Here is a 15,286-nt window from a genome sequence, read left to right as displayed (position 1 = left end):
GAAGGAAGAAGTAGAGGGAGAATGAGAGAGGCAGAGTGAAGGCCGGAGAGCGAGAAAGCGATAGACTGAAGGGAGCTCCTTGCCTCATACACCTAGTAATTTCACTGAATATGAGCTGACGGCTCAATGGAAATATGTCCTTCGTGTTAAGACTACTAAAGGCTTAACAGACAATCACCATCACTGGCATTCCTTTAGTGACAGTCACTGTAATGTGGGAGAATGGATTTACTTGGCTTTATTTTATCAGCCTGAATGGACCTCCATCACAAACCATTGTGTCAGAGCAGCAATAGAGGACAGATAGCTAAACAAAGGATACTTAATATTCCTCTACACTATATGGCCCAAAGTATGTGGACACCCCTTCAAATTAGTGAATTTGGCTATTTCAGCCACACCCGTTGCTGACAGTTGTATAAAATTGAATGCACAGCCATGCAATCTCCTTAGACAAACATTGGCAGTAGAATGGCCTGTACTGAAGAGCTCCGTGACTTTCAACGTGGCACCGTCATAGGATGCCACCTTTCCAACAAGTCAGTTCGTCAAATGTATTCCCTGCTAGAGCTGCCCCGGTCAACTGTAAGTGCTGTTATTGGAAGTGGAAACGTCTAGGAGCAACAATGGCTCAGCTGCGAAGTGGGAGGCCACACAAGCTCACAGAATGGGACTGCCGAGTGCTGAAGTGCGTAGCACATAAAAATTATCTGTCCTTGGTTGCAACACTCACTACCGAGTTCCAAACTGCCTCTGGAAGCAACGTCAGCACAAGATCTGTTCGCTACAGCATACAATGACATTCTAGACGATGACAATGCTCCGTGCATAAAGCGAAGTCCATACAGAAATGGTTTGCGAGATCGGTGTGGAAGAACTTGACAGGCCTGCCCAAAGCCCTGACCTCAACCCCATCGAACACCTTTGAGATGAATTGGGACGACGAATGCGAGCCAGGCCTAACAGCCCAACATCAGTCCTCGACCTTATTAATGCTCTTGTGGCTGAATGGAAGCAAGTCCACTCAGTAATGTTCCAACATCTAGTGGAAAGCCTTCCCAGAAGAGTGGAGGCTGTTATAGCAGCAAAGGGGGGACCAACTCCATATTAATGCCCATGATTTTCGAATGAGATGTTCGACAAGCAGGTGTCCACATACTTTTGGCCATGTAGTGTATCTACATTTTCTAACAAACAAATTGAACTTGGCTAGCAAATTCAGTTTGTGATTCCAAAACGGAATCCTAAATCCTCGGTCCTAAAACTTAATGTCAAAGAAGTATTTGAACACTGTTCTTGTATTTAATTTCTCTACCTTTTGTTGGCTGGACACAACCAGTGCTAATCGATTAGGATGAGGACAAGAGCTTTCTCCTTGGGCTTGAAAGAGAGGAAATCGAGCTGGTTTATTCCATTATGAATCTGACCTTACTTAATCCTAATCCAATTACATAGTCCCGTGTAGCTCAGTTGGTAGAGCATGGCGCTTGCAACGCCAGGGTTGTGGGTTCGATTCCCACGGGGGACCAATATGAAAAAAATTAAAATGATGCACTCACTAACTGTAAGTCGCTCTGGATAAGAGCGTCTGCTAAATGACTAAAATGTAAAAATTACATTTTGTGGGAAGAAAAATGAACGCCTTCACATTTCCAGCTGAGGCTTAATCCCAAACCGATCCCTGGAGTCGTGTCTAGACTGAGTGTCCTAATGTTGTCTCCCTCGCAAAAATGTATCTAAAATAACGGAATGTATGTCATTTGATAGAAACAATACTTGTCCAATGAGTATGAGATGTGGATTGGATACCATTTTTCCTACACCGACCTAGCCAGGCCTTTAAGATTTGCGAGGAGACTCAGCCAAGTGTCTAGGGATGGGTTTGTGATTGGGCCATGGTATCCCGTTGTGAATGTGGGCCCAACCCATTACCATGTACTAAGCCTATGAATAGATATTGGGTATTCATGCGACACTGACAAGGTTAAGTTACTCCACATGTTCCATAGCGGTAGTTGGGTTTATAAAACAGTTTTCGATTCAGTTGATAAAGCCGATCCAGACCTCATACAGAGGGAGAGGTGCTGTACTTTATATGATATAGAGCCCATAGACACCGTGCCGCCTTAAACCCACCAGAATCAGCTACCATGAAGTCTCAAGTTTAATAAGAGGGTGTAAAATACATACACTACCGGTCAAAAGTTTTAGAACACCTACTCATTCAAGGGTTTTTCTTTATTTTTACTATTTTCTACATTTTAGAATAATAGTGAAGACATCAAAACTATGAAATAACACATATGGAATCATGTAGTAACCAAAAAAGTGTTAAACAAATCAAAATATATTTTATGTTTGAGATTCTTCAAAGTAGCTACCCTTTGCCTTGATGACAGCTTTGCACAGTCTTGGGATTCTCTGTGGCTTATCCTAGCCATGCTGGGGTAGACTTATCTGTTCATTTAAAGGTTAAATGGGTGCTGGGCTGGTCTGGGATCTACAGCAGTCAATGAGACTTGGGATTTCATGCTCATTCCCTTTCCTTCCTCGTCCTCATATTCCCTCTCTCTCTCTCTCTGTCTGTCTGGGAGCTGAGAGGGAGATGGAGGGATGAGAGGGCTAGGTGGATAGAGGGATAAGAGAGATTCACTCTCTGTGGTGGAGGACAGATAAAGCCAGGACTCAGGCCTGTCTCTAAGCCCAGTCTCTAAGCCCACTACACGCCTATGAATCACTCACCAGAGATGAGGATCTGTAGAGGCAGACATGGTCATAGACTCCAACCCTCTGCCATATCTCACACGCACGCACACTCACGCACACACACACACATGCACACTTTGGGAGATCAGAGGTTTGTTCCACTGGATAAAAAGAGGAAAAGGACACGTGTACATACATCATAGTCTTGGATGCTTGTTCTACTCATGTAAATTGAGACACATGGTGTAGGGCTACACTACCCACAAATGATGAACATTATAATGGTAAACCGACAGGGGAAAATCCTGTGTGAAAATGTATGTGCCTGACATGTTTGATATTCTTGTTTTGTCTGTCTCACTTTTGTTTTGTCTCTGTTCTTTGTTTTAATTTTTCTCATATAATTTTCTTGTCTCTTTCTTGGGGCTACTTCAAGGTACCAAATGGTTCTTCTTTGTAATGCCATTTTCATTGAGTCCCTGAGAATCCAGAGTCATTCACATTTGGTTACTAGAATTGTGACCATGTAATCGCAATCTCAACACTATACATACTGCACTGTAAAAAGGCATGCCATAAAATAACATTCCCCCTCTGTCCTTTCCTCATTTCCCCCAGACGGTGGAGGAGATCGAAGGGGCCCTGGGCCGGGACTTCTACCCCAGCCTGTCGGAGGAGCGGGTGCGCTGGGAGAAGGAGCTGGCAGGCCTGAGGGAAGAGAACGAGAGCTTGACAGCCATGCTGTGCTCCAAGGAGGAGGATCTGAACCGCACCAAGGCCACCATGAACGCCATCCGGGAGGAACGCGACCGCCTGAGACGACGGGTTAGTCAGCTGGGTCCCGTTTATATGATTATTTTTATGTTTTTGTCATTTTGTCTGGAGTGACTCACAATAGAGCTGTGTACCTATGTGACTGTGTTGGTGGCTGAAAAACTGGGGTACATTGTTGCTTAGGATTACTAAGGCAAGTTTAATGTGATTTTGATTGAATCTAGCACATAACAGAAAATACATAGTGATACATAGTACCTAGTATCTAGTGAGGTGGAAGGAAAAAAGAAGGGGATCAACAAAGCAATGAATGTTTCTCAGTTTTCTTTATGTTTCATGTTTTTTATTACAGTGAGGGGAAAAAGTATTTGATCCCCTGCTGATTTTGTACATTTGCCCACTGACAAAGACATGATCAGTCTATAATTTTAATGGTAGGTTTATTTGAACAGTGAGAGACAGAATAACAACAAAAAAATCCAGAAGAACGCATGTCAAAAATGTTATAAATTGATTTGCATTTTAATGAGGGAAATAAGTATTTGACCCCTCTGCAAAACATGACTTAGTACTTGGTGGCAAAACCCTTGTTGGCAATTACAGAGGTCAGACGTTTCTTGTAGTTGGCCACCAGGTTTGCACACATCTCAGGAGGGATTTTGTCCCACTCCTCTTTGCAGATCTTCTCCAAGTCATTAAGGTTTCGAGGCTGATGTTTGGCAACTCGAACCTTCAGGTCCCTCCACATATTTTCTATGGGATTAAGGTCTGGAGACTGGCTAGGCCACTCCAGGACCTTAATGTGCTTCTTCTTGAGCCACTCCTTTGTTGCCTTGGCCGTGTGTTTTGGGTCATTGTCATGCTGGAATACCCATCCACGACCCATTTTCAATGCCCTGGCTGAGGGAAGGAGGTTCTCACCCAAGATTTGACGGTACATGGCGCCGTCCATCGTCCCTTTGATGCGGTGAAGTTGTCCTGTCCCCTTAGCAGAAAAACACCCCCAAAGCATAATGTTTCCACCTCTATGTTTGATGGTGGGGATGGTGTTCTTGGGGTCATAGGCAGCATTCCTCCTCCAAACACGGCGAGTTGAGTTGATGCCAAAGAGCTCGATTTTGGTCTCATCTGACCACAACACTTTCACCCAGTTCTCCTCTGAATCATTCAGATGTTCATTGGCAAACTTCAAACGGGCCTGTATATGTGCTTTCTTGAGCAGGGGGACCTTGCGGGCGCTGCAGGATTTCAGTCCTTCACGGCGTAGTGTGTTACCAATTGTTTTCTTGGTGACTATGGTCCCAGCTTCATTGACAAGATCCTCCCGTGTAGTTCTGGGCTGATTCCTCACCGTTCTCATGACCATTGCAACTCCATGAGGTGAGATCTTGCATGGAGCCCCAGGCTGAGGGAGATTGACAGTTCTTTTGTGTTTCTTCCATTTGCGAATAATCGCACCAACTGTTGTCACCTTCTCACCAAGTTGCTTGGCGATGGTCTTGTAGCCCATTCCAGCCTTGTGTAGGTCTACAATCTTGTCCCTGACATCCTTGGAGAGCTCTTTGGTCTTGGCCATGGTGGAGAGTTTGGAATCTGATTGATTGATTGCTTCTGTGGACAGGTGTCTTTTATACAGGTAACACGCTGAGATTAGGAGCACTCCCTTTAAGAGTGTGCTCCTAATCTCAGATCGTTACCTGTATAAAAGACACCTGGGAGCCAGAAATCTTTCTGATTGAGAGGGGGTCAAATACTTATTTCCCTCATTAAAATGTTAATCAATTTATAACATTTTTGACATGCGTTTTTCTGGATTTTTTTGTTGTTATTCTGTCTCTCACTGTTCAAATAAACCTACCATTAAAATGATAGACTGATAATGTCTTTGTCAGTGGGCAAACGTACAAAATCAGCAGGGGATCAAATACTTTTTTCCCTCACTGTAGCTCCCGACAAAGTGGCGCGAACTTGAGCCTGTTGCCAAATGTGTTTTAGTGTGAACCTGTTCTAGGCAGAGACCTGAATCAGACTGAATCAAAGAAATCTCTGCCAAGAGGCTCTAAGATGTAATTATGGTCCACCATGTCCATTGGATTGAACGATCTGCAGAGAGCGGCTGGGGGTTCAAATATAGACATGTTCTCTGATGCCTTGTAGCTAGGCCACTGCACTGACAGACGGCAAATACCATTTCTAATTACAACGTGTTTATTCAGGGAAGTCTGAAGGAGAAGAAGAAATTACTGGGCAGGAGTGGCCAGAAATGTGTATTTATCCACGCTTCTACAAGAATGAACCCTTTGAATTCTCCAGCTGCAAACTGAGATCTGCTGTCTGAACCAAACAATGGTGCGCCGGTTAGGACGGCCCTCCGAATTAATACGTAGAGCACTTTTAGACACATAATCAAATCTGGTGTCCTCCTAAGGCTTGCTGAAGCTGGTTAGCGCGGTAATGCAATTGGGTCTTTCTATAAACTAGGGTACCAGTGAGGATTTTCTACACTGGACAACTTGTTACAGCTGTTGATAAGTAATTGAAAATAATCGGCAAATGTTTTTCATGTCATTACATTAAGATAAAGGGGGATCATAGCTATATTCAATAAAATTCACGAGTTGATTTCAAATCTATGTTTAACCCTTTATCATGGTTGGTATCTTGATGGATTTGTCCAAAATTGTGTGACATAAAACACTCTTGATGTATCCAGGAGTGATAAGTATACATTTTTTTGTCTTTATCTGTTGAGTTCTAGTGCTGTTGGGGTCTAGTACTGTCTATTTGCTAGCTAGGGCCATCTACTTTAAGTGATGCCTGTCTTCCCATTGGCCTACTTGGCGTGTGATCTGCTGACTGCTCATCATTTGCAGATAGTTGTTGACACATCAACCAGGATCAAGGGGCAGGGCAATTTGTGACTTGTTTTGGTAATCAGTGGCTGTATTGGAGGGGGAGTGGTTTCACCTCTCCTAGGAAATTAGCAATTAGTACAGGGAGGTGTGCTTTCCAATTAGTACAGGGAGGCCTATGCTGCCCTTCAGTCCCTTGACTTTTTGACCCTGATGGAGACATGGATCACCCCAGAGAACATTGCTACTCCAGCTGCTCTTTCTTAATTTGACTATGTTTTCTCTCATAGTCCGAGAGCATCTAGTCGTCACGGTGGTGGCACAGGTCTACTCATTTCTCCTAAGTGGAGATTTTCTATTTTCTCCCTCTCTCACTTGTCCATCACCTCATTTGAATTCCATACTGTCACTTGTCCACTCAAGCTTAACATAATTGTCATCTATCGCCCACAAGGTGCCCTTGGAGAGTTCCTCAATGAGCTTGACACCTTGATGATAATAATAATATGCCATTTAGCAGACGCTTTTATCCAAAGCGACTTACAGTCATGCGTGCATACATTGATAAGCTCATTTCCTGATGATGGCTCACCGTTCTTCGTACTTGGCGACTTCAACCTCCCGACGTCTGCCTTCGATTCATTTCTTTACAACTCTCTTTCCCCTCCTTGCCTCTTGACTTCACCTTTTCCCAATCCCCTCCAACTCACAAGGTAAGCAATACGCTTGACCTCATCTTTACTAGAGGCCGCTCGCCTACTAATCTCACTGTAACCCCCCTCCAGGTCTCTGATCACTACATTGTTTCCTTTTCTGTCTCCCTTTCCTCCAACCCTAACCATTCAGCCCCTACCCAGATGGTCATGCGCCATCTTTGCTCTCTCTCTTCCACTACTCTCCTCTTCTATCCTATAATTTCTCCCTTCTGCTAAATCTTTCTCCCTCCTGATTCTGCTTCGTCGACCCTACTCTCCTTCCTTTCTACATCCTATGAATCGCACTGTCCCCTTTCCTCCCAAGCCGGCTCGGACCTCCCTCCTGCTCTGTGGCTGAGTGACTCATTGCGAGCTTACAGAACAGGGCTGCGGGCAGCTGAGCAAAAATGGAGGAAAACAGGTCCTCCAGAAGTCTAATCATCCTTTCACTCCCTCCGATCTACCTTCTCTTCCTCTGTATCCGCTGCTAAAGCCACTTTCTACCACTCTAAATTTCAAGCTTCTGCCTCTAACCCTAGGAAACTATTTTCCACCTTCTCCTCCCTCCTTAACCCTCGGTTCTAGGCCCTCTCCTCTTCTCTCTATACAAAAAGTCACTCGGCTCCGTCATATCCTCACATGGTCTCTCCTATCATTGCTATGCAGATGACACTCAACTACTTTTCTCCTTCCCCCCCTTCTGACACCCAGGTGGCGACACGCATCTCTGCATGCCTAGCAGATATCTCAACTTGGATGTCGGCCCACCACCTCAAGCTCAACCTCGACAAGATGGAACTGCTCTTCCTCTCGGGGAAGGCCTGCCCACTCAAAGACCTCTCCATCACGGTTGACAACTCCAGTGTCGCCCTCCCAGAGTGCAAAGAACCTTGGCGTGGCCTTGGACAACACCTTGTCGGTCTCTGCAAACATCAAAGCAGTGACCCGCTCCTGCAGGTTCATGCTCTACAACATTCATAGAGTACAATCCTACCTCACACAGGATGCGGCCTAAACCAGGCACTTGTCCACTCCCGTCTGGACTACTGCAACTCGCTGTTGGCTGGGCTCCCTGCTTGTGCCATCAAACCCCTGCAACTTATTCAGAACGCATCAGCCCGCCTGGTTTTCAACCTTCCCAAGTTCTCTCATGTCACCCTGCTCCTCCGCACACTCCACTGGCTTCCAGTCGAAGCTCGCATCTACTACAAGACCATGGTGCTTACCTACGGAACAGCAAAAGGAACTGCCCCTCCCTACCTTCAGGCTATTCTCAAACCCTACAACCCAACCCGGGCACTCCGTTCTGCCACCTCAGGTCTCTTAGCCCTTCCGCCCCTACGGGAGGGAAGCTCCCGCTCAGCCCAGTCCAAGCTCTTCTCTGTCCTGGCACCCCAATGGTGGAACCAGCTTCCCCCTGAAGGACTGCAGAGTCCCTGCCCATTTTCCAAATACATCTGAAACCCTACCTCTTCAAACAGTATCTTAAATAATCATCCTCCCCCACCCCACCCCCTCTTCTAGCTCTGACTCTACTGATAGCTACGTTATTGAGATTTTTTTTTTTACTTTCTATGCCTGTGATATGTGGTTGTCCCACCTAGCTATCTTAAGTTGAATGCAGTTAACTGTAAGTCACTCTGGATAAGAGCATCTGCTAAATGACTATCTAATAGAGATCTCAGAAATGCCATGTAACTTTCAAACTATTTTCATGGGCGCACAAATCCCAAATAATGTATGCATTGCAAAATGGACTACTTACCTTAATACTTGAAACCTAAATCGATACTGTCATTAACGTGGTTCTTCAATAATTATACATAGTACTTGTTGGATGCGCATTTGGTGTCCAGCTGATTGATTACTTTTCACACATCTGATCCAGGAAGGAATTTTCCGTATGACAGTCAAGTGACGAACAGCTGTTGTGATAGCGTATGCGATGCAACATGTAAAGTGTTGGTCCCATGTTTCATGAGCTGAAATAAAACATCCCAGAAATGTTCCATACGCACAAAAAGCTTATTTCTCTAGAATGTTGTGCTCAAATTTGTTTATATCCCTGTTAGTGAGAATTTCTCCTTTGCCAAGATAATCCATCCACCTGACAGGTGTGGCATATCAAGAAGCTGATTAAACAGCATGATCATTACACAGGTGCACCTTATGCTGGGGACAATAAAAGGCCACTTTAAAATGTGCTGTTTTGTCACACAACACAATGCCACATATGTCTTAAGTTTTGAGGGAGCGTGCAATTGGCATGCTGACTGCAAGAATGTCCACCACAGCTGTTGCCAGATAATTTAATGTTAATTTCTCTACCATAAGCTTCCTCCAATGTCATTTTAGAGAATGTGGCAGTACGTCCAACCAGTCTCACAACCGCAGACCACATGTAACCACACCAGCCCAGGCCTCCACATCCGGCTTCTTCACCTGTGGGATCGTCTGAGAGGGGGTGGGGGGTTTGCTGAGGAGTATTCTGTCGTAATAAAGCCCTTTTGTGGGGAAAAACTCACTCTGATTGGCTAGGCCTGGCTGCCAAGTGGGTGGGTCTATGCCCTCCAAGGCCCACCCTTGTCTGCAACCCTGCCCAGTCATGTGAAATCCATAGATTAGGGCCTAATTTATTTATTTCAATTGACTGATTTTCTTATAGGAACTGTAACTCAGTAAAATCTTTGAAATTGTTGCATGTTGTGTTTATATTTCTGTTCAGTATAATATCCCTAGTGAATTGATGTTGATCATCAGCTGTTGTCTGCTTGATTTACAGCAGGGTCTCATTAGATTTAACAGAGAAAGCATCAAGATAATGAGTTTATGTTTTTGTGCCTTGGATTGGACACTGAGTCTACTGTGCGCAATTGTGTTGGATAGACTATTGCGCAACACCCAACGCTACTCCTATTAATTATTCTGGATATGATGACAAATTACATAGCCTAGTGGGTTTATTCACAATATGATCTGGTAATGAAATAACACAACAAATACATTTTGTTTTCCATGCTAGACCTGCAATTTTAAACAATACAAGGGGCTTGAAGTAGCCTACTTGAATTTGGAGCTCAGAAATTCAAGTACTGGAATAGGCTTGCTTGAAAATCAGACATTTCCTGAAATTTGGTGCTTAAAAAGTTATTGTAATTAATGTAGCCAATTTATAAGTTCTCATGCGCCCTTATAATTATCTGTTTTCAGTTTTGATCTGTTTTTGTGAGAGATGTGCCCACTTTTGTTTGTTTCCCGCCGCTTCAATTGAAGGGTGTTGTGCTACTCTGTTGCGGCAAAACCATGTGCGATTATTATGAGGACGACAACATCTGTTTGCTTCAACTTGGCTTTCCATACAAATCCTTTCATTAAAAAGGGAACCTGGTTTTTGGTCACTTTCTCATTATGAAAACAGCGATGGTGAGATTCAAATGGTGAGATTAATGCTACCACTATTCATCGCTCTATTATGTGTGCCTGCGTCAGCCACATAGGCTACAGAAAAATCGCCATGCATCCAATCTATTTAATCAGGCAATGTCCACATTATTCTCTCATATTTTAGAATGTAATAATAATTGTCATATCAATGCATTGGTAAGGCCTAAAGAATGCACTATTCTTAGTGGTAATAGGCTACTTTTTTGACCATTTTTGCATGCTTTTTGGGAGGGGGGTTCTATATTAGGCCCTATATGTTCAATTATGTAAATTATACAATTGTATGACATTGAGGCCCTTGAAAATTACAATTAAGTGCTTGGAAAAGGTCCCTGAAATCCCTTGAATTTGATTTGCCAATGTCTGTATGAACCCTGCTTAAAGGATGTATAGTCCTAGGCCTATGTTGTTGTATAGGTGGAGTTATGGGAATTTGCATATATTCACTTTTATTCCTCTAAGTACACATATGGAACTGCATGAAAGTCCTTATTTTTGTTTCAAACTATGTTGATCTCAATGTCACACATTGGCCCCATTTATTTATAGAAAGACCCAATAGACCGTGAGATGCATCAAGTGAAAACAATCAGGCGGACCAGTCCTGCTAACCAGCCTCACGGATTCTGTTTGCCCTGTGAAAGGAGATCCAGACGCAGCAGAAAAATCACTCCAGCTCAGCTTAGAGCACTCGTTTCTCTCTCTCTCTCCTCCCCCCTCCTCTTCTCCTCTTTCCTCTAATGAAATCTGTCCATTTTGCCGACTAATTGGACAAATGCATTGCATTGCTGTTTCAATGCGAGGCTCCTTTAAAAGGATTTGCTATGCACACATCGCCGTATCCTTGGGGGCCCGTGTCCTCCGGCTCAGCGTTTAAAAGATGGATTCAACCTCATTTGAGTCTCAAGGTCCGGAGACTATCTTAACTTCCCTTCCTTAGGATTTTACCCTCCATTGAAGAAGAGGTATTTACTTTGGTAGTAAGCATCTTTTACACCTTTTACAGTAACGGTACTGTATGTGTCTCGTCCACATAATTAATCTGCGTCAGCAGTTTGTTAATGATACAAAATAGACTATTCTTGGATTATTAATGGCTTGATTTATTTTTACCCCCTTTTTCTCCCCAATTTCGATCTTTTCTCATCACTGCAACTCCCCAATGGCCTCGGGAGGCGAAGGTCAAGTCATACACCCTCCGAAACATGACCCGCCAAACCTTGCTTCTTAACACCTGCCCGCTTAACCCGGAAGCCAGCCGTACCAATGTGTCGGAGGAAACACTGTTCTCTTGACGACCGAGGTCAGCCTGCAGTTGCCCACCACAAGGAGTCACTAGAGTGCGATGAGCCAAGTAAACCCCTCCCCTAACCCGGACGACGCTGGTACAATTGTGCGTCACCCTATGGGACTCCCGATACAGACCGGGATCGAAGCAGGGTCTGTAGTGATGCCTCTAGCACCTTAGACCGCTGCGCCACTCGGGAGGCAATGGCTTGATTTTTGAGGTCAGATACAGACCTCTCTATATTGTCAGGTCATTGTAAGCATTCTAAGCTTTTACAATGCTCTCCACTCATAATATGAATCACAGATCTGTAGGAATCCAAATGGTAAAATGGAACACCACAGTATAAGTCAATGTACTTTTAAAAATCAGTTGAATTCAAGAACTGTCCTTGACAGATGTGCATGTGAAAAGCAGGTGCATGTGAGTCAAACCTGTTCAATCCCTCAGGCAGAGTGTCACAGTCGTAGTTCCCTTTTGAAACCAGGAAATTACACGGAAGTCCTCGATTATATCATTACGGGCCAGAACTGAACAGAACCTATCATTTTCATTTTCTCGGTGATCATGAGGGAGGAAGTTGGCCAGGGGACTGGTTCATGATGGTACAGTCGCAGTCTTCTCTGTGTCCTTTGGCAGCACATGGCAGCCATGTTTGCTTTTTTTCAGACCCACGGCTCCCAGGGAGTTTGGCAGGAGAGGAGAGCAGGAAAAAACGCAGTGTTCAAAGTCATGGCCAAACTCGCTCTCGCTCTCTCTTCTGCACGCTCTCGCTCTCCCCTCCTCTGTTCCTACTCTCCCTCTCTCTCTGTCACTCTCTCCCTCCCCATCTACCCACCCTACCTTCTCTCCCAGTATCTCTCTGCTACACTGTCAACCTTTGCCCACTCTCCTCCTCTCCCCCTTCTCTCTGTCACTCTCTCTCCTTTTCCATTCTATCTCTGCCTGTCCCTCTCTCTGTCTCTGAAATTCATCCTGTCTCCTCTTCCCTGGCATTCCTGGCGAAATAGAGGTGGGGAAAATCACCGTCAGAGTTAGAAGCAGGCTTATCGCCTCATCTGTTTTCCAGACCATTATGTCTGGCTCTAGATGAAGCCTGATTTACACACCAGACCACACCTGTGTGTGGCCGGGTAGCATACAGTGCATTTGGAAAGTATTCAGACCCATTGACTTTTCCCACATTTTGTTACGTTAAAGCCTTATTCTAAAATGGATTAAATAAAGAATGTTCCTCATCAATTTACACACAATACCCCATAATGTCACAGCAAAAACAGGTTTTTAGAAATGTTTGCAAATGTATACAATAAAAAAGATACCTTATTTACATAAGTATTCAGACCCAGACACTCTAAATTATTGAGCTCAGGTGCATCCTGTTTCCATTTATCATCCTTGAGATGTTTCTACAACTTGATTGGAGTCCACCTGTGGTAAATTCAATTGATTGGACATGATTTGGAAAGGCACACACCTGTCTGTTTAAGGTCCCACAGTTGACAGTGCATGTCAGAGAAAAAACCAAGCCATCAGGTTGAAGGAATTGTCCGTAGAGCTCCGAGACAGGATTGTGTCGAGGCACAGATCTGGGGAAGGATACCAAAACAATTCTGCAACATTGAAGGTCCCCAAGAACACAGTGGCCTCCATCGTTCTTAAATGGAAGAAGGCCTGGTGGTTCCAAACTCTTCCTAGTGCTGGCCGCCCGGCCAAACTGAGCAATCGGGGGAGAAGGGCCTGGTCTGGGAGGTGACCAAGAACCCGATGGTCACTCTGACAGAGCTCCAGAGTTCCTCTGTGGAGATGGGAGAACCTTCCAGAAGGACAACCATCTCTGCAGTACTCCACCAATCAGGCCTTTATGGTAGAGTGGCCAGACGGAAGCCACTCCTCAGTAAAAGGCACATAACAGACCTCTTGGAGTTTGCCAAAAGGCACCTAAAGGACTCTCAGACCATGAGAAACAAGATTCTCTGGTCTAATGAAACCAAGATTGAACTCTTTGGCCTGAATGCCAAGCGTCACGTCTGGTGGAAACCTGGCACCATTCCTACGGTGAAGCACGGTGGTGGCAGCATCATGCTGTGGGGATGTTTTTCAGCGACAGGGACTGGGAGAGACTAGTCAGGATCGAGGGAAAGGTGAACGGAGAAAAGTACAGAGAGATCCTTGATGAAAACCTGCTCCAGAGCGCTCAGGACCTCAGTCTGGGGCGAAGGTTCACCTTCCAACAGGACAACGACCCTAAGCACACAACCAAGACAACGCATGAGTGGCTTCGGGACAAGTCTCTGAATGTCCTTGAGTGAATGTCCAGCCAGAGCCCGGATTTGAACCTGATCGAACATCTCTGGAGAGACCTGAAAATAGCTGTGCAGCGACGCTCCCCATCCAACCTGTTAGAGCTAGAAAAGATCTGCAGAGAAGAATGGGAGAAACTCTCCAAATACAAGTGTGCCAAGCTTGTAGCGTCATACCCAAGAAGACTCAAGGCTGTAATCGCTGCCAAAGGTGCTTCAACAAAGTACTGAGTAAATGGTCTTAATACTTATGTAAATGTATTAACCTATTTGCTTTGTCATTATGGGGTATTGTGTGTAGATTGATGAGGGGAAAAAAAGCAATTTAATCCATTTTAGAATAAGGCTGTAACGTAACAAAATGTGGAAAAAGTCAAATGCACTGTATACTGCAGACAACATGTACTGATGTTTTTTTTATATATATATATATACATGTACTGATGTTTGTACAGATAGTTAGAATGATGTAGATATACTGTACCTTTTTCTATAATGCCACATGTATGTATACAATGTAAAGGGTTGGCTATATTATTGAAAACATGCAGGTAGCTAACATGACTTAGGCATCTTGGCATGTCTGTGTATACAGCTATATCCAGTGCTGCTAACAACACATGCCAGTAGCTGACTGTGTGCGGTATGTTTGCCACATCAATGATTTATACTTCCATATATTTCGTCTCTGTCTGTACAATGGGTGCTGTGTAAAGCACAAAAGGCCATTGTATCCAAAACCAAGTTTGCTGGGTTTGAACTGTTTATATTTTTGTGGGCCAGGGTTCAAACTAATGTTCCTTTCCACGCTGTTCCTGGCAGAGCAAGCTCTCTCCCTCTGACACACACACATACACACACCCAACATGAATGCACACACACACACCTAGGGCCTAAACTGCTGTAGCGTTGTGAAGCGATATCAACATTAACAACAGCATATGTATTTTGTACACTAGCTGCGAGCATAATGCTGACAAATCCAAGCTTGCATACAAATTCATTGCGAGACCTGGAAAGCCTTTCCATGAGTTCTCTGATGCTTAATATAGAGTGAGAGAAGAAGCCTGTCAGCAGTGGAGCGACTCAAGTACCCTGTTGTCACTGCATCATCACTGTCACAAAATTCCTGCCTTTGCCCACTGCACTGAAGAGATCAGATGGATCCTCACATTGTCTCAAACTGGAGCAAGAAGTGGGTTAAGTAGCAACAAACTGAGTCCT

The 15,286-nt window shown here is 44.4% G+C and overlaps 1 protein-coding gene across 1 annotated transcript in view; it reads left to right on the top strand.

The window, feature by feature from the left end:
- Positions 1-15,286, top strand: part of LOC311127456 (colorectal mutant cancer protein-like) — a gene marked incomplete at both ends in the record, with an annotated part of 132,588 nt that overhangs the window by 97,570 nt on the left and 19,732 nt on the right. Inside the window, one exon of the mRNA XM_084159292.1 lies at positions 3,325-3,531. Coding sequence (XP_084015418.1) covers positions 3,325-3,531 — 207 coding nt within the window. The remainder of the gene's footprint in view (positions 1-3,324; positions 3,532-15,286) is intronic.

The sequence above is a fragment of the Coregonus lavaretus genome (assembly GCF_964263955.1).
Source record: "Coregonus lavaretus genome assembly, chromosome: 4".
Classification (NCBI taxonomy): domain Eukaryota; kingdom Metazoa; phylum Chordata; class Actinopteri; order Salmoniformes; family Salmonidae; genus Coregonus; species Coregonus lavaretus.
The sequence above is the reverse complement of the archived record's forward strand: the minus strand, read 5'-3'. Positions and strand labels throughout refer to the sequence as shown.